The 23,768-nt window shown below is 40.4% G+C and overlaps 1 protein-coding gene across 1 annotated transcript in view; it reads right to left on the bottom strand.

The window, feature by feature from the left end:
• GUCY1A2 (guanylate cyclase 1 soluble subunit alpha 2) overlaps positions 1–21,744 on the bottom strand; it is a 152,927-nt gene extending 131,183 nt beyond the window's left edge. Inside the window, exons 1-3 of the mRNA XM_039383471.1 lie at positions 21,285–21,744; positions 8,902–8,963; positions 8,288–8,409 (exon numbers count right to left, since the gene is read on the bottom strand). Coding sequence (XP_039239405.1) covers positions 8,288–8,409; positions 8,902–8,963; positions 21,285–21,539 — 439 coding nt within the window. The 5' untranslated portion in view covers positions 21,540–21,744. The remainder of the gene's footprint in view (positions 1–8,287; positions 8,410–8,901; positions 8,964–21,284) is intronic.
• Between the last annotated feature and the right edge of the window lie 2,024 nt (positions 21,745–23,768).

The following is a 23,768-nucleotide window of genomic DNA, read 5'->3' as shown; positions in this document are numbered from 1 at the left end:
GCTTCTGCTATTTACACACATTTACATATTTACTAATACACTGAATGAAATTCTAAAAATTCGTCAATCTCTGTTTGCTTTCCTCTTGGAAAGGGATGTACTATGTTCCTACTACTTAACCTACTTTGAGAGAACAAATCACATGTCTTAACCCTAATGTTTTTTTTCTGAGTAGTTTCCTTTTGCTGCTTTTTCTTACAATCTCATTTTTATTGTAGCCCATACTGGAGAGAAACTAAATATGCACATTTGCATATGAAATTGAGTAAAAGAAACCATAGAATGAAAATATTGCTATGAGTCTCCACTACAAAACACTTTGGGACTATGACCAAAGTACTATATAAGGTCTATTACTATTCTTTGAAAAAGTGTCTCAAAGATATTAAAAGAAGATATCCTGCACTTGTGGGCCAGATTCAAAATTACCCAAGTCTTTAAGAACAGGTTCAAAGTACAAATTAAGTATTTCACTGAACTGAAGCAGAAATAGATGACTTCATTCTGTAATAACATGCTAGTAAAAGGTCTTCACTTTCTTTTCAGCAATTTCTGTGAACTGTGAACCCTCTATAAAATGTCAAGGAATTAATACAGTATTTCTAAGTATTTTGTACATTATCAAGAGGGGAAATTAGATAGGAATCGGTTTCCATAAAGAAAATCACAAATCATAGGCTTTTCAGAAACAAACAGAGATGAATAGTGTAATAAAAACATCAAAGTAATCCATTAACTGGTAGAGTATGCAGAAGCAGTTACAAGCTATCCATTTCTTCCTAAAAGTGAAAACAATGGCTGCAGAGCAGCCAGCATCTGATTCCTTTGGCACGGAAAAGTACTTTTTTTTTTTTCGGAGTTACTCACTAAGAGTCTGTAAATATCATACCTTAAGGGGATGGAAAAATTCAATATGCAATTCCACACCTCATACTGTGAATGGAAGAAGAATTTTCCACCTTCAGTTACAGCAAATATCTCTTAAATGTTTTTGGATTATGAGATTTTTGGCAGGAATAAGATCTTTTCCTTAAACAGCCTTTTGGACAGAAAGACAGGTAGCAGTTCAGAATTCCAAAGAATAATTTCAGATGGTAGGGAAAGCAATGTTAAGTGAGCTTAGTACAAGTATGTAATTACTGTATAAAAGGCTTTGATCTTAGTTCACTATGATTGTGAATTTATCTCATCCTGGGAATCCAGATGGTATTTTTATATTACCTTTTATATAAGTTTATTTACCTTTAATATAAATAAAATAGCAACATTTTATGCCTTTACATATGATTGAGACACTACTGTAAAATTTGTACTACAGTTCTCTTACAGTGACATATAGGGCCTGAATATCTTTCAAGATTTCATAGAACATAAATGAGAATTACTGTTAAAAATAATTCCTCACACTTGTTCACCTATAATATTTGTTTTATCCACTTTTAATGAGGTGCTTTCTTTCCCTGTCTTCTGACCAATCATAGAAATAACATTGTATTGTCGCCTCTTGGGGAGGACCTGATCATCTGTGCTAAGCCATATGTATAAAAGATTCTGCTCCAAACTGTTGACATAGGAAGCTCAGATGAGATGTTAAGAACAGGAAATGGAGGGGGTTTTTCCCCCCATATAGTGCTTTCAGTAGCAGCCAATTCTGCATGCAAAACCAAGCTATCTGAAGCTAGACTATCATCATTTTATGTCACCCACCACATCTTGGAAAGCTCACTTCTTATATTTGCACAGTACCAAGTACCATTATTAAATGAAAACTGCAATCACTAGGTTGACAATTCCTAAAAATTAGGCAGATCCAGTTTGTTTCATGCTAACTCGAGAGATCAAATAGCACTAAGAATGGTGTGTGGGTTTTTTTCATTAAAATTTAAGAATGTATGTCTTTGAATTGACATAGGGAGCAGAACTTCACCTCCTAGAATGAATAAAATTGTAATGAAATCTAAAAACTCTACCCATTAAATGCAAAATTATCTCTTGTAATTCCTCACATATATAAAAGGTTCAACTCAGCTGGCTAAACATAGAAATCTAATGCTCCTTCAGTCTTCATAAGGCATGCAAGATATCTACAAAACAACTAACAGTTCGTTTTATCTGCCAAGGCATGGGACTCAAGGGAGACCTACACATTTTTGAAGGTTTGACAGAGGCCACAAGATACCTCACAACACCTCAAATGACAAACACCTACATTCAGTCAATGAATCATGGCCAGAATGTCTTTATAAATAGGCTTCTACAAGATGCTATTGCACATCATAACTTCAAACTGCTCATTATCTACTGGTAGTTCATCTGTTTTCTAACAATAAATAGCTCTGATTTGAGAAGAGTGGGATGTCTAAGGCCATTTGGCATAAACATTTGTCCTTTTCTAATTTAGATCTACTCATCTCAGCTTTGAAATCACATGAATTATATGATTCTTGTTTAGATTACTTTTGTGTTGCCAGTGCACTGTAACATCTGCTAAATAACAGGAGCCCTGTGTGTATAGCTTAGACCCCCCAGGATAAAGTATTATTAAATTCCATTAGTATTGCCAGTCCTCTGGGCCATGTAACATTTCCTTTTACGTCGTTTGTAAACCAACAACTTTAATTATAAATCAGACTGTGTATTCTAATTTAGTTGCATCCTAATGACTATCTGCAGTTCTTAGCACGAAGTGATAGTAATTTATATACTTTCAATATACAAGCATTTACAGTTCTCCTGACACCTCCTAATCAGTTAGTGTGCCAAACCTTTGTCCACCTTCTGCAAATACATCACCTAGTCTAACCTCATGGTATGCCAATATCTGTCCTGACACTCCCTTTTCAATTATTTCCTACCTCTTCAAATGTAGTATTTCTCAGCAGTGATGTGCTGTTATTATTTAACAGTTACCAAAATGATCCCAAATTTATTCCTCTTTAAAAATGCAATATCAAGAATCACAGAATATCCTGAATTGAAAGGGATCCATCCAACTCCTGGCCCTGCACAGCCCCACGAATCTCAACGTGTACCTGACAGCATTGTCCAAGCTCTTCTTGAACTCTGGCAGGTTTGGTGCTGTGACCACTTCCCTGGGGAGCCTGTTCAGTGCCCAACCACTAGGTTGAAAAACCTTCTCCTAATATCCAGCCTAAGCCTCCCCTGACAAAGCTTCATGCCATTTCCTTGGATAAGAGCTGAGATTTTCTTCGTTTCATAAAGGAAACACAAGTCTTCAACTTTGATAAATGTACAGAGAACAAATGACTTTTATACAATTATGCCCTTTGCATTAAATGTAGGAACAGCCCTGCAATATATATTTAGGTATGAAGTGATTTGCCCTATTTAAAGCAGCCTGCGGCACATATTTTCTTTGGTAGTGACAAGCAAATGTCACCCAGAGAAAGAATTCTCTATAACCCTACACTAACAATGGATTCCACCTCCTCCTCAGTGGCTTGAGGAGGCTGAATCCAGAAACATGATTTATCTCCCTGATGGGACAGGACTCTGGGCTGGGATTCCACATAACTTATCACCAGGGGATTAGGGAATCCTTGCTGCTGTGCCATATCATCCTCCAAACAGAAGATGCCCAGAAAGATACTCACTTAGAAATGACAGACAAGCAAAATTCTCACACCACTCTCAGAAGCAAAAACAGGAGAAGGAGCATTATTAACCCATTAGTTAAGAATGTCTAACAGGAAAAATTCTTGCAATATACTTGAGACCACATGCAGAGTTAACGTAGCAGTCATTGACATATGCCATGCATTTTTTAAGGAAAATGAGGTAATTGTAGTAAAATTTAGGAGTCAAATTTTTATAAGAGATGAAAAAGAAATCTGTTGTATAAATTAATTCTTTGAATTAAAAAAATGGAAGAGAATGGTTTTTTGTATCTTAAGCAATGGCAAATCAGGTAAGATTATTTCTCTAGGCCTCACTGCTGAAACGGCTATCTGACAGAAATGCATTTGTAATTTTGGGCTGTGTGACCAAGGTGTTGCAAGTGTTATTTATACAGTATATCTAGCACGGTGCTGCAGTACATGCAATTTAGATATAGCAGTCTAATACACAAAAGGGCTTTCAAAGACAACAATTCCATGTCAATAAAGATTGGGTATGAACAGCTACTTCTCCTTTGCAAATTCTGTACAACAGTTCTTTTTGTAAGTATTTATGAATTTAGGTTACTTTTCATTAGTTTTACTATCAAAGTTATGACAGATCAGAGTTCCTCAGAAAGATGCGAAGAGGGTCCAAAGGAAATATAGATGCTGTTAAAAAGAAGATAGGTAACCGCTGTAATGAAACTTTTCCTTTTTTTTTTTTTTCTGTGAGGGATTAAAGAGTGAAAAATAATTTATGTCCATAAAGGTTACATTAATTGCGTGCAGCATCTGAAAAGAGCGTTTGGAGGACGTGAGGTGAAGACTGTACAATTTTTATCTGGCTTGTGCATCTGTGACATGAGAAATATCATGTGATACGTCAGAAGTACAGAGTGGGGTTCAAAAATGGAAACTCTGCATTTCACTACTTCTTTGTAAAGCTCAGTAGCACAGACCTTGGAATATCTGCCAAAAAAATAAACAGGAAACAGGTCATGAAGACTTCATGTCCTAAAATAAATTCCTTCCAGTAGTAATCACAGACCAAGAAAAAAGTTTTCATCCTTATATTCCTGTTGCCAAAGTTTTAATTTGCAGCTACCTGAAGTTTTTCTACTTTATTCTGACCACAATTAAGTAAAAATGCACACTCAAATCTTACTTGAAATCAAATTATTTTAAACTATGAGGACAAAAGCAGTTCCAAATAAGATTTGCTGTCATTGCTCAAAATGCTGAATGTACCAGTGGTATGAACATGTCTTTACTTCAAGAAGGTTAAAATCTGAACAGCACTGACATACAGTTTAAAGGATTAAAAAAATCCTGTTATCTCCATTATACAGATGGGAAATCAAGGCATAGAAAGAATAAAAACTTGCCCAAGGTCAAATAAGAAATCTCATCAGATACAATTTTTCTCTCTAACATACCTCAGTATAAATTTGTAGTTACCTAATAGAGAAATGTGGTAGTCGTCTACATAACATACTTCATCACAGGAATCTTTTTCTTATCATTATTTCTAAAATAAGTTCAAACTAACACCATCAATCTGCTGTGAACACAGTTTGGGTAGCCAGCTAAAAGCTTTATCTGTGTCAACAGGCTAGAATATACCAGTACATCTTGTTTGAAATACTTTATTTTCCAATTAGAAACTTTCTAAAGGCTCCCTTTAGAAGCTGTCTTTTCTCTGTTTACCAACTTCCAGTGTATTGTCAATTGATTTTCCCTTGGATGATAGGACTGGGGCAGTGATCATCAGTACTTGGCACAAGTGAGGCCACATGTCAAATTCTCTGTTCAGTTTTGGGCCCTTCACTACAAGAAAGACACTGAGGTGCTGGAGCAAGTCCAGAGAAGGGCAGTGAAGCTGAGGAAGGGTCTGGAGCACAAGTCTTATGAGAAGCAGATGAGGGAGTTGGGGTTGTTTAGCCTGCAGAAAAGGAGGCTCAGGGGGAACCTTATCACTCTCTACAACCACTTGAAAGGAGGTCGTAGCCAGGTGGGGTTTGGTCTCCTCTCCCAGGTTACAAGTGACAGGACAAGAGGAAACGGCCTTAAGCTGCACCAGGGGAGGTTTAGATTGGATATAAGGGAAAATTTCATCATGGAAAGGGTTGTCAAGCAATGGAACAGGCTGCCCAGAGAAGTGGCTGAATCACCCTACCTGGAAGTACTTAAAAGACATGTAGATGTGGCACTCAGGCACGTGGTTTAGTAGTAGACTTGGCAGTGCTAGGTTAACAGTTGCATTTGATGATCTTAAAGGTCTTTTTCAATCTAAAGGATTCTATGATTCTGTTTCTATACGCTTATGAAGGACACTCTAAAACTGTGCATGCACCAATTAAAGAGAGCAGAGTCCCTCATAAAGCTGTCTGGACTATTTTTGAAAGGACAAAAAGTTAAATTAAATATTCCAGCCTCCAAAGTTGTAATCATAAAGGAAGGCTGTGTGATTGATCTGGTGTCAGACACGGTTCACAGCATGTGAACATGATGGACATGGCTCCCTTTAATTACAGTGGATTAAAGCAGGAAGAGTTCTGTTGATGTCCAGACTTGTAGCAGGAGCAACTCAGCAAAGAGACATGGAGAATCCTTCCACTGCAGGAAGAAGGTGACACAATTTAGTCATGACTTGGTAAGAGGAAAATTGCAGTATTCATACATGATAAATCACATGCACCAAGTTGAGTGTACAGCTTGCAGTCAGTACTTTCCTGTAAGCAGTGTAAGCACCAGGACCACAGTGTGAAGCATCTGTTCACAGTCTTCCAAGCTGACATGATCTCAGCACTTGCAGTCTTCTGATGAATAAGGAATGCCAAATGACTGTTTCAGAGCTGGTTAGAGGGTCAGGAGAGGTGAATCATGTTGGCATTATCTAAGGTCAGAGAGCAGAATCTGCTTCCAACCATCTTTATGAAAACATTCTTCCAGCACTAGACAGTAAGTGCTTCTTACTGCTCATATAAAGAAACTAAGAGCCAGATTTGGTTCAACAGTTTTTCTAGCCTTCATCACAGCCAGATTCATGCTTGCCTCCTGCCTCAGCAATGCCAATTGCTCTAAGTACACACCCCAGTGCTTACATCCTTCTTTCATAGAGGCAGCTCTCACCAATCCTTATTCAACCAGAAAAATAACTGCCTATGTGAGAATTAATTACGCAGCCTCCATTAATTATTTACCTGTTGTGATAGGAGCTACAATTAAAATAAAGAAGTTGGGTTTACTGCTCATTCCCTTAGGTTCCTGTCCCAGATAGGGAGAAGTATTATTTTTAAATTATCTCAGTGTTTTGCTCACATTGAATTTTTTTTTGCTAAAAAGTCAAATTCATTCTTTAAGAAGCGAGCTTTTCCAAGAATAAGTGTCTTCAAACTAATTTTCAACAAAGTCAAATTTAATAATTTCCAAGTCAGTAATGCCCAGACATTATCCCTACACTTTGATCCCAAAAATCCAATCTGCCCTAATGCACATGCACTGTGAGGATACCACCGAAGAAACAGGTTCCATGTTACTCAGCCATTCTAAGGTACTAGGACTAATATATTGATTTTAAAGCACTATAAAGATGAAAAAGTATTCATAGCTGTTTCTTAGAACACATACTTCGTGTCATAATAAAATATGTACCGAATGTCTAGTTTTGTTTCTTATAATATTAATATGCACCTAATAACATGAAAACTCTCTGCTTTGCATGAGTCCTGCCTTATCACTCTTAGCCTTTGTTTTGGAGAATTAGCATTCCATTATTTTAAAATAGAAAAAGGTAATTAACCCTGGACACATTTACAATTTAATTTGTTCTAAATTCCCTCCATGACCAAACAAGCAAAATACCAAGTACCATCTCTTCCGAGCAGCAGTTACAGGCATGCAGAACATCCCTGACAGCACCTAGCATTTTGCAGAATAAGGCACCTGATTCAAAAAAAAAGAATTTTGAATGTCAGTGCAACACAGTCATCTCTCAGCTAGAAAATTTGCTGTTTCACAGAGCGTACTAAGTCTGTTTAACAGTTTGTGATAGAATAGACAGATATGCAATGCATATACCTCCAAAAGCATTTTAAGTCAGAAGGATACAATGGCCCAGACCAGAATGTGAGTAGAGTATCACCTCACCATATTCCCTGACATGGCAGTTAAATTATATCTTAAATTATCATACATGGCCAGATTTCAGTGTTGTGCTTCTTGCTGATGAAAATCTCTCTAAGATTCCAGAACGTTTTATGTCTCAAGTACATGCTACTCCGTGTTTCTCAGGCCCTCTCTCCACCAGGTTCACAGATGATAAAAGTATCTGTTGTTCTGCAGAATCCCTATAAAAACACTCAAGATAACTCCAAGGCCTGTCCAGAAGTAAGTCTATTTGCACTGAAAGCCTTTGAAACTTCTTTAATCAATAGGTATTGCACAATACACCTTCACTGGCTCCACTGAAAATCAGTCTGAATTGTCTTAAAGGCTCAAAATGTAGGTGGAAAAGGAGAAAAATACCAGGGCACTGGTATGTAGCTGCCCACATCCTAAATTTCCTTTGTCGAACCAAAAATTTCTTGTTTCATTGTCGCCATTACGACAGGTGGTAAACTTTCCTTTCAATGAAAGGAAACAAAATCCCTTGAAAAAATACGTACCAAGTACATTAGCCGTACACTGGAGAATTCCTGAGACATCCTCAGTTTCTTCATTACCAGAGCAGTCTGTATAGGAGCATCTGTTTGATATATTGTGAAAATTCTTCTCTGCATCCCTGTAACTACAGGGGGAAAAAAGGTAATAAAGTTATAACATCTCCTTATACAAATGCAAAGTCAACAAATGTCTTTCAGAAGTGATTACAAAAGGTTTAAACCTCTCAGTGATGGACACTTTTAAGATTCAGCTGGACAGAGGGCTGGGCTATCTTGTCTAGACCATGCTTTTACCAAGAAAGGTTGCACTAGATGATCCTTAAGGTCCCTTTCCAATCTGGTATTCTATTATTCTATGATTGAAAAAGATTGTCTATTCTCCTTGTTTAAGAAACATTACAGTTCATTAAGTAGTCACCTTCTGATGGGATTGTATAGAAGCAGGACCGAATAGATGTTTATCATTAATGTCCAGAGTATGTATTGCTACTTCAAAGCACCTCTAAGAATTTGAGAGAAAAAAATAAAATTAAAATCTTATCATAAAAGGCTGTGACTTGGGAGGCACAGAACAAAATGTTACCATGCACCTTTCACTACATCACATTAACACTTACCCAATAACTTGATGCTCAAAATACTGCAGTGTCTTTTGAAGAGTTTGCCGAATAGTCTGAGGCTAGGAAAGAATAATTTAAAGTATTGTGAGATTAGGGAAGTATAGCACAATTCAACTAACAGATCTTTTAACACACTATTTTTCTCCAGTTTTACTCCTCTTCATCTTCTACCTGCCATACACCCAACACAACAATGGATATGAAATATTATTATTCATTCCTTGTATGTTACTTCATTTAAACAGGAATGAATTTTACAATGTGACATAATTAATACTGCTTATGACTAGCTGCACATAACAAAGGAACCACTTCACTATCAGCTCTCAAAAACTATCACCCACCAATTATCTTACTAATTGAAAATAATTTGAAATAGTCTGCCAGAAAATGCTATTATTTTGTGATGAAAGTATCACCAGGAAAAGACACTGAGTTTTTAAACTCTATATGCTCCCTGGGGCATTTTGTAATAAAGAATATTAAAAGATGCAATTTATTATGGCTTACTTTCCTGACAAGCTATGACTCTTCAGTCATCTTTCAAATTATCAGGAAAGTCAAGTTCATCAAAAGAAAATCATGACATCCTTCAAGCATTTCTATGCTATTTCATTTTAATAGATGTTCACCAAACTACATATGTGCATTAATGTTTTTATTTGTATTATTAATACTACTACAATGTTCGCCAAAATACTTATGTGCATATATACGTTTATTTTCTGAATTACTACTGTTGCTAAGGGTATTATTATTTTGAATGAATTCATGAGAGACCTTTGGGAAAATAAAGCAAATGTGATATCCATGCCATTCTCTTTTGAATTTTCCAAGTCACTTTTGGCAAAACATTATTCTTCCAAAATGACTATTTTGTATGAAATCTGAGAGAATTATAAACTAAAATCATCTTTGAAAGTCTCAAATTTTGTTTAGTGACCTACAGATTCAGCAGTTCAAGAGCTGAGCTTTCTACCTACTCTTACTCATGAGTTTGCAGAAGGAGGTATCTTTCTGACAATGGCATGAAGAAAAATGTGTATGCCAGTCTATGCTAGGTTTGTACAACTGCAAAAACTTCTTTTCTAATACCAAACTATAAGAAATTATCTACCTTTTTGAATTCAAGTGTATGGAAATGCATGCACTTAACAAGTGCATAAGAGGGCTTATAAGAAATATGGGGACAAACTTTTGGCAGGGTCTGTTGTGATAGGACAAGGGGTAATGGTTGGAAACTAGAAGAAGGTAGATTTTAACTAGATATAAGAAAGAAGATTTTTATAATGAGGCTGGTAAAACACTGCAACAGGTTGCCCAGAGAGGTGGTAGATGACCCATACCTGGAAACATTCAAGGTCAAGTTGGATGGGGCTCTGAGCAACCTGATCTATCTGAAGATGTCCCTGCTCATTCCAGGGAGGCTGGACTAGATTACCTTTAAGGGACCCTTCCAACTCAAGCTATTCTATGATTCTGTGAACAAAAACAAGCTCAAAATAGATGCAAACCTTGAAAGAGGTTTTTCTTGTTAACTCTGTAGCAGATAATTACTTTACTTCTCTGTGGGAGCTCCATTACCTGTGCCAAAAGGCTTTAAAAGTTACATGTTCTCTTGTAAAACACAATGGAAGCACCACAGGAACGAAACTATCACACATCAAAAAATTATCCCCTTCTCAGGGGTACAGCAGGTGTTGAAGTCTTTAGGCCTAATGGGCTACACATGTATTTCATGGCATGTTCTCACAGTGATTCAGAAGCTTTCTTGTGCTCAGCAGGCAGAAAAATCCACTCTTCACACACAGAAAACATGTATTTTCCCAAACCAGCAACAAAGCAAAGCAAAATAGCTTTAAGCAAAGAAGACCAGTGAGCTGCCTTCTCCCATCTCCATACAGCATCTCCCTCAGCCCCACTCCCTACCCACAAAACATTAGTACTCCATCAGCGACTCCTCTGACATGAAATAAGGAATAATAAAAACATTGGACTGCTAAATTAAAGCTCCCTTCTGGTTCTCCCAAAGTGCTTTTACAGCAATATGGAAGGCAGCAATGCTTGGTATGACAGCAGAAAGGAAGGAAAACAGCTTTTTGTTTTCTAAGGAAGTTTTGCAGCTTACAGCACCTGAGCAATGGACTGGTTTTGCCTTTCTCATTTCTGAAAAACAGATGCTGCACCCCTTACCCAGGAAGAAATGGTTTTGAGTACCTCAGGATTTAACTGTACAAGCAATTTCCTAGTCCCGAGCTTATTTCATCAGTAAATCCCCCTTCTTCTGCAGTGCTCAATGGAAAAAAAAAAAAAACATAGCCCATGTTAACTTTCTCCTCTGAAAGCTAAATCGACTGCCTAGCGGTTGTCTGAAAATTTCATACAATCCCATGAACTCACACCCCTTTTCACTGGCAACTCCTATCAAATCTTGGAAATTAAGTACAGACAAAAATAGGGTTTACTATTAAAACATGGGTCATAAACAGAGCTCTATGTAATGTGCTCAGAGCCAGTATGAAAACTGATCTGAGGAGTCACAAATTTTTTGTCTCTAACATGAATTATTATGGCACGTTGCTGTGCACAGTTAAAAAGCCACTATTCTCACCTTCTCAGTTTGCCACATTTCATCACTGATGAATGTCATTTTGCTGTAGATGTACTTCTGTAACCAGGGCCATGACTAAACAAAACAGCGAGAAGAGATACGACACCTACTTACAGCTGCTTACAAGGGCAGTTCGGTGTATTACTTCTTCCATTACTGACAATGCATTGCCCACAAGAGAGAGAATGAGCAGGAAAATATTTCCACTGGATGGAGGCAAAATAGCTAAACCTTCTCCTGGAAGCATGACACACATCAGCTCTCCAAGAAGTGTAGTTCTGCCACTCAGGGAAGTAAAAGACAGCTTTTAACCATACACCTCCTGTTGACAGCAATCCTGACGGTGGCAGCCCTGCCATGACAGCCACTGTCACTCCACCAGCTGCCACAGTTTACAAGATGCACTCCTAAAAAAAACTGCCTTTCTTTCTAGATCTCACCTTGCTTTCCAGTAGTGCAAAACCAGTTCAAGTCCTGAAGACAGAGGAGTAATAACTCCTCAAAACCACTTCTGTGACTAACTGGAGAAAATATTTATGAAGATATTTGTCTAAATGAACTTGGAATATTCCTAAATTTTTATTTTTTTTTAACTCAGAATTTCCTCTGAAAATGGATTTTAGTTTAAACATTGTGTACATTTTTTTTCTTTTTCTTAGTTCAATTTTCCCTTCTTGCAGATTCATTGCCTCAGTTTTGCAGACAAAGGAAAAGATCTTCCACTTTAATTGCATCCCTTGTTATAAATGTCTTTCCTAAGGCAATCAAACATAAGTTTTCCAATCTTCTTAGAGGACAGAGACTTTAGCCTATTCCCTAGCCATTTTCTGTTGCCTGTGAAATGTCTTTCACTTGATTGCAACACCTTCAGAAATAAATGGTAGCGTTCATCTGCCCAACTGTAGGCACCCAAAGTGATTCATTTCATCCTACAGCTGGCATCTAATACACGCCTGAGGACTCAGTCTTTATAAATACCCATTTCTTTCTTTTGTCTAGAAAAGACATTGAGTGATTGCTTTAGACTTCGACATCTTTTAATGTTTAAGTGAGGACAGACAAACCCCATCCTGAGGTGACAGAACTCCACACAGTATCCCAGATGACTCAGTCTAAATTTACATAAATGCAGTTTCGAATTCTCCATCCCATTCCTTCTGCATCCTAAGAATATCTAGACAAGATCAGGGAAGAAAGAGACTCTGTGGAACAGGGAGGTCCAGAGCCAAGAGAGCAGCCCAGTAAACAGACAATTCCTCCTTAACCCTAACAAATTTTCAAAGATTTTTCCTTGTAAAAGCTAAATGATTCCTAGCTGAGCATCAAAAGAGCTTCAGCAATCATGCTGTTAAAAACTTGAGTGCTTAAAATTTGAAACATGGAAGTTGAAGCACCAAAGAGCATAACAGGGTCAGTTAGAAATCACTTTGTTTCTATCAGAATTTCTTCAAGTAAGTCCGTCTGGTCAGGAGGCTCCTCTGGCCTACTGTGCCCTGGGGAGTTGCAAAGGCCTTCTTAGAGGAATCTGCACCTCTGCATACAGGAGAGGCAGGATACCATGGATCCCAGCCAAATCAGCACTTTGAAGCTGAAAGTTATAAATGCTTCAAATTGAAGAGTTCAATCACAAACTCAGCAGATGCGTAAGACTTCAATTGCCGGTTCCACTGCTGGTGATCATTCACTAATGAAAAACTTTTTGTTTTTTCATATTTCAAAACCAGTTTTAGTCAAGTCTTTGTGCATAGGTGATTACAGATCTCGAAGCACACATGAGCAGGTGTGCATCTGGCCTATTCAAAAGAAGATAAATGGCAAAACAGTAATTTTTAGAATGGTTTTTTAAAATATTTATCCCATGATCATGTAAGCAGTGAAAAACTTTCTCTCCCTGTCCTTCTGGTCACCAAAATATTGAATTAAAGTGGTTTTAAACAAAGAATCAAGGCTCCAGCTGAAGATAAACACTTATCAACATTCCTAAGTGTCAGGAGTGGAGAGATAAGCATTGAAATTGATGCAGCTAGGGAAAAGCAGAATGCAAAAAGGAAGGCTCCTTTGGCATCCAACAATTTTCTGATGATGCAGAAAAGAGGAAGGCCTCCTAGCAGGTCCTGTACAGCCAGGATCCCTCCCTTTCCCATTCCCAATAGCTGGAGAATGGAACCAAAGGGAATAGAAATCAGAAATGGAAAGTAGAGTCTCAAAATAAGCAATCGTCTGAAAATATAAAAAATAAATAATCTTTGGGGGGTTAATTTCAGTCTTTCTGATAATATAATCAGGAAAAAACATAGTTTTGCTCTCTGGCTTCTGAATACTTAGGGTGCACTCATTTTTTCTCTGCAAGTATATGAGCTAAAAATGTATTTTTTCTTCATGAACACCAGCTGCCCAATTCCACATGTTTGTAGTTTAGATAAAAGCACCAACTCCTTGCAGATCCCCATGACTAGCACCAGATTTGGTATCAAGAGAGGATGATGCAGAATCCCCAGGAGGGGACTCTTTGGGTATAAAGGGCAGGATGACTGACAGCTGGAGACAAAACAAGCTGCCCTGCAACAGCTCACGATGATCTAGATGGGACCAGGTGAGGATGAAGTGCCTGAGCTCAGTACCACTGGCAGATTAACCTGAGACCATTTTGCTCCTCAGTTCATGCAAACAGGGATACTCTTCACAGAGAAATACTTGTGCACATTTGAGAAAATGCCCTTAATTTAATAAATAACATTGAGACTAATAATTTTACCCAATACTATTTCATAGCAACAACAATGCAAACACTGTGAAGAAATAAAGCAGAGCTAAATAATAAATAGAAATTATAACTTCTGCATCCCCAGCTGCCTTTCAACTAGAAGAATCACAGACATTATGGATGGAAATTGCCTATTAGATCATCTAGTCTAACTCCTTGACAGTGAAGAATAAATATCTCAGGGTGCTATCCCTTATAACACCGTCTGGGATCACTTTTTTCATCTTTGAATTTCTGCCATGTCTGAAATGGATAGAAGATCTGTTATGTGCTGCAGAGAGAATGTGTTCAGTAGGTAAGAATATAACAGGTGATCTACTGCTAATATTATATGATCATCTTTTCATGAAGCTAACATCTACTACATAATAGTGTACACTGTATAATAATTAGTGCTACTCCAGCATATTGATAGGAAATGAAAGGCTTTACATGGCAGTCCTTCTCAAGGACTGAGACAGAGAAAGAACCAATTTTCTCAGTATAACTGGACCTAATTTCATATGCAGATCTGCAAAGGTATTTATCCCTTTGAAACCTATTGACCATTCACAGAATTTTTGGCTTAATTTTAAAACTCAGTCTGAGAATTAGCAAACAGACACATCTAGAAAGAATCTGGATATGAGATGGAACAATTTCTTTTACTCAAAGCACTTTATAGCAGCCTTTAACAATAGCACAAGAGGTAGAAGGAAAAAGAGGGCTTTCCTCTGTGTTAACATTACACATTTTACCAGAGTACACCCAATCACTGCGAGGTGGTAACTGGCTCTGCTCACACAATTTCAAATGAAGGACATTCACCCTCATTTTGATGTAGTCATGAGGGCACACTGCTTTTTGAGGGGCATATATTAATGATCGTGACATTCTCATCTACTTTATGTCTTTCTCTATCTGCACCTGGACACTTTGGCCAGGCTACAGGCAGAGAAGTTCAAAACAATTTAGATCAACTTTGTGGGATTAACACTGGTGCTGCCACACTCTGGTTTGTCAGCCAGCGGGTCATTTTTGTCTGTGGGCAAGCCTGTTCTTCCACAGGGATATGCTCACAGCTTCCAGGCGGCAAAGATGCCTGCAATGTATGAATGTTACTGAGACACATTTTTTTCCCAAGCACTGTAGGGAAGTTAAGATTTCAGCCTGGAACGGTACAAACATTAAGAAACCCAATACTGCTCTAATCAGTCTAAACACTAGATGTCAAATATTTAAATTCACCCTCAGTGAAATGACCTCTAGGTCAATACTGCAATACTTCAATGCTGCAGGCCTTATGATGCAGCTAAATTTTTTTAATATTTTATTTGCCAAGGCTGAATTTTCCTTGCATGAGATGTTAGAATAATGAACAAGACAAACAAACAAAACCAACCATGATGCTTATATTGATTAAAGTTTTCCAGAACGATCCCATTTAAGACACAATTCTATTCCATGCTATGAAATAACAGATTGACCGGCTATTGACTGTTCATGTGACTTTGTTTATAAATTAATTGAATGATACTTAGCAAAAGTCTGATTTTATTAAAAAATCTGATTTAAAAAAAGAAAATCATCCTGTTTGCCTGCTGGAATTGAAAGTTTTTCATTGGATGTGCCTTTCTTAACCACTTTCATGCTTCACACCCACATTCTTGAGAAGAATGTTACTCGTAAAGCTCATCCAGCCTGGGCTATCAGGCGAATAAGCTCATCACACCACTGATATGGAATATCATTTGACGTTACCTTATTTCATTCATAAAGATAGGTGGAAGTCATTTCTACAACAGCAGAGCTTAGCTATACCTGGTGGGTTAATGTGAGTCATAAGGAGCTCAGAATACTTGTGCAAATTTTTTTCAAAAATCTTATGCAAAATCAATTTGCTACCTCTCCTTCTAGTGGCAGCAACTTGTTATAGCTTCTAAAAGAAGCAGCATTCCTTGAGACTGAGTGGTAGAGGTTTATGATGGAGCCAGGTTAGATATAAGCTGCTATATTGTAACTTCTCTGCCAAAACCCCACCTCCACTCACTGGAGGATTCACTTGCCATTAAGCAATTTGAAGTTACAGCAGTTCTGTGACATAAGTAATAGCCTACACCGTAACGCAGATGACTGCCTTTAGGTTCACTTTTCTCCCACTGTCGGGAGGAAGGCCATATTCAAAAAGACAATTCTTGAATTCCAACTATTTGGCGGCATCCAGTAGCAGCTTCCTAAATTAAATAGGAAAAAAATGTTCTTACTTTAATGTGTCTTCAACTGGGCCTTTAAAGAATAGCAGAAATAATTCTAGATGAACAGAAAAGTATAACAGAGGTGATTTTCACTTAATAATACTCACAGTTCAAGAGATGCGTTACATAGACCATTCAGAAAATAAAATCAAATGTAGATGTTAGTCAGCTTAAAGCTGTGTCATGCTGTAATTCTCATTCCAGAAAGATCAGTACAGCACTTGGGGGTACACAGTCTCCTCTAAATGAATGCCCAGTCACTCCCAGCTCCTCTAGATAGTCCATGCCTCTTAGATGAGAGCAGAGTATTTGACTTTTCAAATCAGTGACAAATTATGTTTTTCTGATTTTGGTTCTATTTTCAGCCTGGTATTGGATACAAGTCAAGATAGAACTGGAGAAAATGTTAAAATTGCTGCAAGGAACTGGAATTCAGTAAGATACTAAATGGCATTTCTAAAGAATCAAGCTATGTCAACTGGTGCCAGGATACCATTCCCATATAACAGAGTTCTTAAGGGCAGAAAAAAATTATTTTGATAATGAATAGCATATAGTATCATCTTTTCCAGTTATAATTAATCAAAATTTGTGTCATTGTGGGTGTAAAATTCATCCTTTAAAATGGAACACAGTAACAAAGCTGGAATCAAAAGTAAAATGTATCATTACATTTGCTTGTGATATACATATAATTACTGAGTTATTTCTTAAAAACAAGGTTGTAAATCAACATCCCTATTAGGTTCCCAACATTTTATTATTTATCTCCAATAAACTGAACCCAGTCCAGTGACAAGGGCAACTGTGTTTTGACAGCAGCTGGATCTAGCTCCAGATTTTCCTGATCAGAGTGCGTAACCAAAGACCCTTTGACAGTGGTTCAGATGAAGGAGGACAGAGGACACCCGTGCTTCGTCAGAAATATGGTTTAGGAACACCTTAGAATGGATAGGAGCTTTCTTCACAATTATGAGCTCAGCTTTGTGGGAACATCACAGGGATGAAAGGCTGTGAGAGGACAGAGCCAAACGTGGGGCAATATGCATGGAGCACTGTTGGCCATGATCTCTTGAGCTGAAGGAGTCACAAGAGCTGTGTGCAACACCTGAGGTTTATTGCACTGAGCAGCCAAGTTTGGTCCCACAAATCATCTTCACACTCTGGTGCTAAGCATCGCCCTGGCTCCATACGGTTCCCCCCACCCTATGGGCTGGGGCGTCTCCTGTGCCCAGCTGCTGGCAGAGCCTTGACCCTCCTGTTGTCAGCAAACTGATTACTCAGCAAACTTGGTGCTTGGTGGGGCAGCAGGCCAGAAACTTGATGTGATGTTCAGTACATGCACAGTCTGCTGAGTGCAGCTGTGACAAAAAGCTGCCCCTCCTTGAGTTGCCGCTGCTCTGCCTCCCTGCCCAGTGCACCCTGTTTCCCAGACCTTCCCCAACATAGCCAATGGAAGGGTATGTATGCAGGTCTCATCACTACACACTTTTCCTCAAAATACTCAGCTGTTTTGGTGGAAGGTGAGCCCTATCAGCCTCCTAGTTCTGGCTGTCATAAAACAGAGGGTTTGCGGTAAGCAAGTTCCAGATGAACATTATCGATCCTTCACCCATCCAAGCATGTTCGGAAACATTTACAAACCCACAGGAACATAAAATGAACCTGTGCTGATTGTGGATCAGGTCCCTACATCCTCTAGTATAACAACTGCAGGAGAAAAAATCTCCAAAAATCAATTTAAGAGAAAAGTTGCAAAATCATGTGCGCTAGAAAGTGCTAGAAGTTGTTCTATGGTAGCAAGTAGAAGGGGTTGCATTCACCCCTTGCTGCAACAGAGCAAGGTTCACTTTACAATTTTTTCCCACGGTTCCACTAAAAGTGGTATTTGTGAAAAGTCACACTTAGCTAAAATTGAGACCAAGATTACAAGTGATAAAAAATGCAATAACCTATTTTCATTGTATTTGACTGTATTTACAAATACTTGATTGCTACACTTTATTCTACAGTATCTGTAGATACAGATATCTGGACTACAGTATCTGTAGTCCAGTTGTACTAACTCATGAGTGCATTGCACAGAAGATACTAATATTCTCATACACAGTTTTGTGCTACCACTCATAAGATGCAGCCTGCCTGCACAGCCTTCTTGCTGTTCTGCCCCACAGACACTCCTCTTGAGTACCCACTGCTCTTTTGCCCCTTGGATGCTTTTTCCTGCTCTGTTCAAAGCTCTCTACGTGCCCAGAGCAGCTCTCCGTAGCCCCCCGCTACTGCCACATTGAAACAACATTGAGCCCTCTCTCCATGGCACAGTAGTATTAAACACACATACAGAATTTTTCCTCAGTGAAAGCACAAAAAAAATATTTTACTGAGGATTTTGATCCTTGACATTGCTGAAGGCAAGCACAAAGCTAAGGTTAAGTATAAACATCAGGAACCTGTAGCATCCTTCAGCTGTTGGGATGGGGACAAATTACTTCTGCATTCATGTTTGAAAAGAAAACATTAAACCTTGCAGGCTAGATGTATAGTATATACTTTTGTATGTGCATAAATATGTTTATATACTTAAGAGAGATCCATATTTATAATATTATGGAATGAAGGTCAACCTACATCTATAAAAAGTATTAAAGCTTTTTGTTTAGAAAGAACATTTGTCAATACACCTTTCAAACTTGCCTTCTAATTTTACAAACAACAGAAATTAGTCCCATTTGATACCAATTTCACAGGAAAAGTATGTTTTTTATTTCTAATTAAAGTTATTCCTGATTTATACCAGCAGATGTGCAAAAATAATCAGACCCAAAGTGTCAGACATATGGCAACAAGACTTGTTGCATGAAGGCACATATTCAATACTCCAGAACTTGGTAAGAATGCACCAAAATAACAATGCATCTGAACAGCAGTTTCTCTGAGTGAAAAATGAAAAGGCAGGAGACCTGGTTCTTTACTTATACCAGGACTATGACATGATCTTTTAGACTTAATGACATTAATCTGTGCCAAAATGTGTAAGATGGGAGTGAAGCAGTAGTTACAATGCCAAGAAAAAAAGGGAAATTTTAAGCAATGTGTATCACATTAAAATTTAAAAATAACATCATTTTTTGGCAATAAGAGTTGCTATAATTACGTCCCAAAGAAACCATGGAAGCTGTTGTTTGGGACATCAAAAACAGGTTGGATGAAATTTTTGTATTCTTAAACAAAATTTCTCTGGGAGCAGGAAGGAAAGAAGACTATTAGATCTATCAAAGTTTTCCTCATCTCTTAATTCAAAGAATGTGTTTATTTTGAAAACATATTTGACAATTCACCACAGCTGTAAAACTGAAATTGTCTTTTATAGCAAGCTGGAGAAATACAAATACTAAGGTTATCTAAAAATACTGCACTGAGCTACTTCAGAATATTTCAAATATTTTGGGTAACACATGCTCTAATTATACCATTGTATCATTATCAAATTAAATAGCTTTTTTTTTGTACTAAAACAAGACAGGTCACCTTAGATATCATCTATTAATACCAGCATTACAAGACCAGATTCTCAGTGGAGAGGGAAAAAAAATTAATGGGAAAGAAAAGTCTTAACTTAAACTGGACAACTATTAGGTATGTAATGCACTGCCTTCTCCCATTTAACAGGTTGTCTACTCCTATTCAGCCACTTAAATAAACACCAAACACAAAAGGGTATATTAAAATTAACACAAACTGATAGTTGATGGTGGTGAGACTAGTAAGTAATTTCCAAAGCTGGCTAACAATAATGCAAAACGATGATCCAATGCCACAATATCAGATACAGTTGTCCTGCAGATTAAGACTACTTGTTTCAATTAAGGTTTTATGCCTTAATACGCTAAACTGTTCTGGAGACCAAACAAGCATTCAGTTGCAGCTGAAACTTTACGTGGAAATTTTAGTGATGATCACAGAGGTACATACAGGAGTGTAGCACAATTGCAACAGAAAGGCTGTAGAAGAACCTTCTATTTTACACTAATCTACCAGAACTCCTGAGACATGGATTTCAGTCTTACAAACTGATATACCATATGTTACCGGATCAACCTGAATTCACTCCTTATTTTAGCACACAGACAATGGTTCACAGACTCTCAGCTACAGGTGTAGCTATCCAGATAATCGTTAAGTCATGGATTTCGAAGTCCACTTTAAAGAAACTGATATGTCAGGAATGTCTGCGCATTCAGGAGGCACAGGGAAATCTGTTGCTGAAATATTTCTGAACACATAGCCAGAACTTTGCTTTACCCTATTCAGTACGGAGAAGCCCTACAAATGAAGTAAGTTCGCATCCCCTCGATGCTGAAGGAAGAATGTGCACGCCATGCATCACAGAGATGTAACTTTTTATATATTACAAAAAAAAAAATGTTGCTGGGACCTGTGATAAGCACTTCACCATATTGTTTTCATTCGGAAAGGGACTGGGCAGAAATTATAAACCCAGCCAAGGCGGCAGCTGCGCCTAAGCGTGACTCCCGACCCGATTTCCAGCACCGGGCTGCCGGGAGCTGTACTCCCGCAGGTTTTGCGGGGCTGGCCGCCGGCAGCCGAAGCGGGCACGGAGAGGCAGTGAGCTCCAGCGGCCCGGTGGGACCGCTCGGGAGGGGGGCGCGGGCACCGTCGCCTCCTTCCCGACAGGGAGCCGACCCCGCGGGGCGGCCGTGGGGGTCTGTGCGGGGAGCGGGCGGGCCGGGGCCAGGCACGGGGCACTCACCGCGGGGGCCGTCAGGCGGCGGATGCTCTCGCCCAGCGAGTCCAGGTTGACCCGCCGGCGGCGCGGAGCGCGGCGCGCCCCGGCGGTTGCCGCGGCGGCGGCGGCGAAGGGGGTGTCGGCGGGGCCGGGGGGGCTGCGGCTGCCGTTCCAGCAGAGGCGGGACAGGGGACACTCGCCCTCCTCCTCGGGGCTCGTCTCCGGGCAGTCCGAGCCCAGCGAGCTGAAGGACTCCGACGAGATCTTGCGGCGGGACATGGTGCCGCGGGGCGGCGGCGGCGCTCAGCGCGGGGCGGCGGGCAGCCGCGGCGGGCAGCGCCGAGCTGGGCGGCTGCGGGGACGGCCGCCTCGCATGGCCGCGGGTGCCCCTGGGCGGGCGAAAGGCAGCGGCGGAGCCGCCGCGCCGGGGCCGGCACAGACCCCGCTCCGCGGTTCGCCGCGCCGGGCCGGGAGCGCGGGTGCCGCGCCGCGCCGGGAGGCTTTAAAGCGGCGGCGGTGGCAGCGGCGGCGGCTGCTGCCCTCCTCTGCCTCGGCCGCCCGCCCCGCTCTCCCCTCCCCCGGCTCCCTCGCTGCTCCGCGGGGATCACGTGTTGTTTGGAGCCCTTTCCCCCTCCTCCTCCTCCTGCCGCCTCCCCCGCGCCGCTCGCCTCCTGTCGCGCCCGGCCCCGCTTGCCGCGGCCGCCGCCGGCCGCGCTGCCCCGCTCCGGGGGGATGCCGGCACCGCCCGCACCGCCCCGGCAGCTCCCGAGGGGCGGGCCGAGGGCCGGGCCGGCGGCAGCCCACGCTCCCCCCGCCGCCGGCTGCTAGTAGGGCGGGAAGGGCGCTCCGCTCTCCGCCCTGCACTGTGGAGCTGGGCGAAGGGGAAGGGGGAAAGAGCGTGGGTGGCCCCGCTGGGCCCCGCGGGGAGCGGCGGTGCCCGTGTAAAGGGCTGGGGTCGATCCCGGCGTTCTCCCGGTGCGGCCGCCCCGGCCCCGCCGCCGCCCGTCCCGCCGCGCTGCTGGACAGCTCCCTGGCAGCTCCGGCGGCCGGGGAACCGCTCCGCGCTCCCTGCCTGCCTCTCACCGCCAGCGAACTTTTGGAATGGCATTCGTGGAGCTGAAGTTTAGAAAATAAATCGTTTTGAAAACTGGGAAGGCAGGATGCCGACCACCAGCTTTCAGAGCCAAAAGTTGTTCTCGTCCTTGTGCAAGCACTGCTCCTGCTAACACTGAGGGTCTGTCCAAAACAGAAAAGAAGAAACTAAATTCATTCCTCTGCTACAGCCTTGGTAAGAGGAGAAAGGACTGGTTTAGAGGACTCAAAGCAGAGGAGCTTGGATCCTGGATGACAACCAAGGTGTCTCCTTCCCAGCTTTCCCTACCCATGCTATCAGTTTAAAGACACTTTGAGAGTTTCATGGCAATAGTGATAACCCCATGTAGTTCTCAGCAAAAATGCTTCAAGGAAATGTGATTTCAGCTGTAGTGGCTCGTCCTACCATCAAGGAAGACAACTTGTCATTACTTTGCCTTTGTTCAAATAAAACTTATTTTTAAAAGCAATGATTTTAAGATACCTTTTACTCTGCCTTTTCCCTATATTACGACATGTTTTACAACCTTATCCTTTTAAATGTCTGAGTGCAGTCTAAACAAGAAGTCACTAAAGAGACTAGGAAGATTTCTACAGGAATGAAAGAGCTTTTGAGCATGGCCCTAGGCAGCCTAAGCTAGTGTCTGCTCTCAGAAGGGGCACAAGTCTGTGGCTGAGCATGCTGGTTTTAACTAGGGCACAACAACCCTTGCCAGGATGTTGCATTCAGTGTTGTCATCCCTGTTTCTTATGACTCACCTAGTGTCTATTCTTTTTTTTTTTTCTGTTGAAATATATAGAGAGTAAGAGAAGCAATTAATCTTTTCTCTTGTTATAATTTTTTAATTTCTGGTGCTTCCCGTGGCTTGGAAGGATATATAGTAAATCCAGAATGGTTCACACTACCTTCTGTTGCCTTGTGAAACAGTACACTTGGGATGCACAGACTTTCTTTTTGTAATCCTGGTGGTACCCTCAGCAGCCCTAGGACATGAATCAGACATATTAATTCACGCATGAACCTTCAGATCTGTTGTCCTCCTCTGTGTTTCCTCCTCTAGAGATTAACATTATCAGTGTCTGAGTGTAGGGAGATGAAACAGTTACTCTGTCTCTTCCTTCTTCCCTCTAAAGAAATACTTGCTTTCACAGGTTCTTTGATGCACAAGTCCCTGCTGGCCCTCAGGCCAAGCTTCTGCCATTGAGTGGACTCAGGAATTAAGGGGTCTGGAAGGTGCCCTTTGGTGCTAAACATCATCCCTAGCACAGGGTACTTTCTTCACATGTACTTCCATTTCCATTAAATTTACTTCCTTCTCATAGACCATTCTGTACAGTCCTCAGTGAAGCAAACTTCCACTGGTTTCTTGGCTGATGCAGTGACAGTGACAACTGGGTAAGAGCCACATAGTTTAG

Source organism: Pipra filicauda, unplaced genomic scaffold (genome assembly GCF_003945595.2).
Source record: "Pipra filicauda isolate LSUMZ 115617 unplaced genomic scaffold, ASM394559v2 scaffold30_size5312502_pilon, whole genome shotgun sequence".
In the NCBI taxonomy this organism is placed as follows: Eukaryota; Metazoa; Chordata; class Aves; order Passeriformes; family Pipridae; genus Pipra; species Pipra filicauda.
Note: the sequence above shows the minus strand (reverse complement) of the source record. Positions and strands in the feature narration are given on the sequence as shown.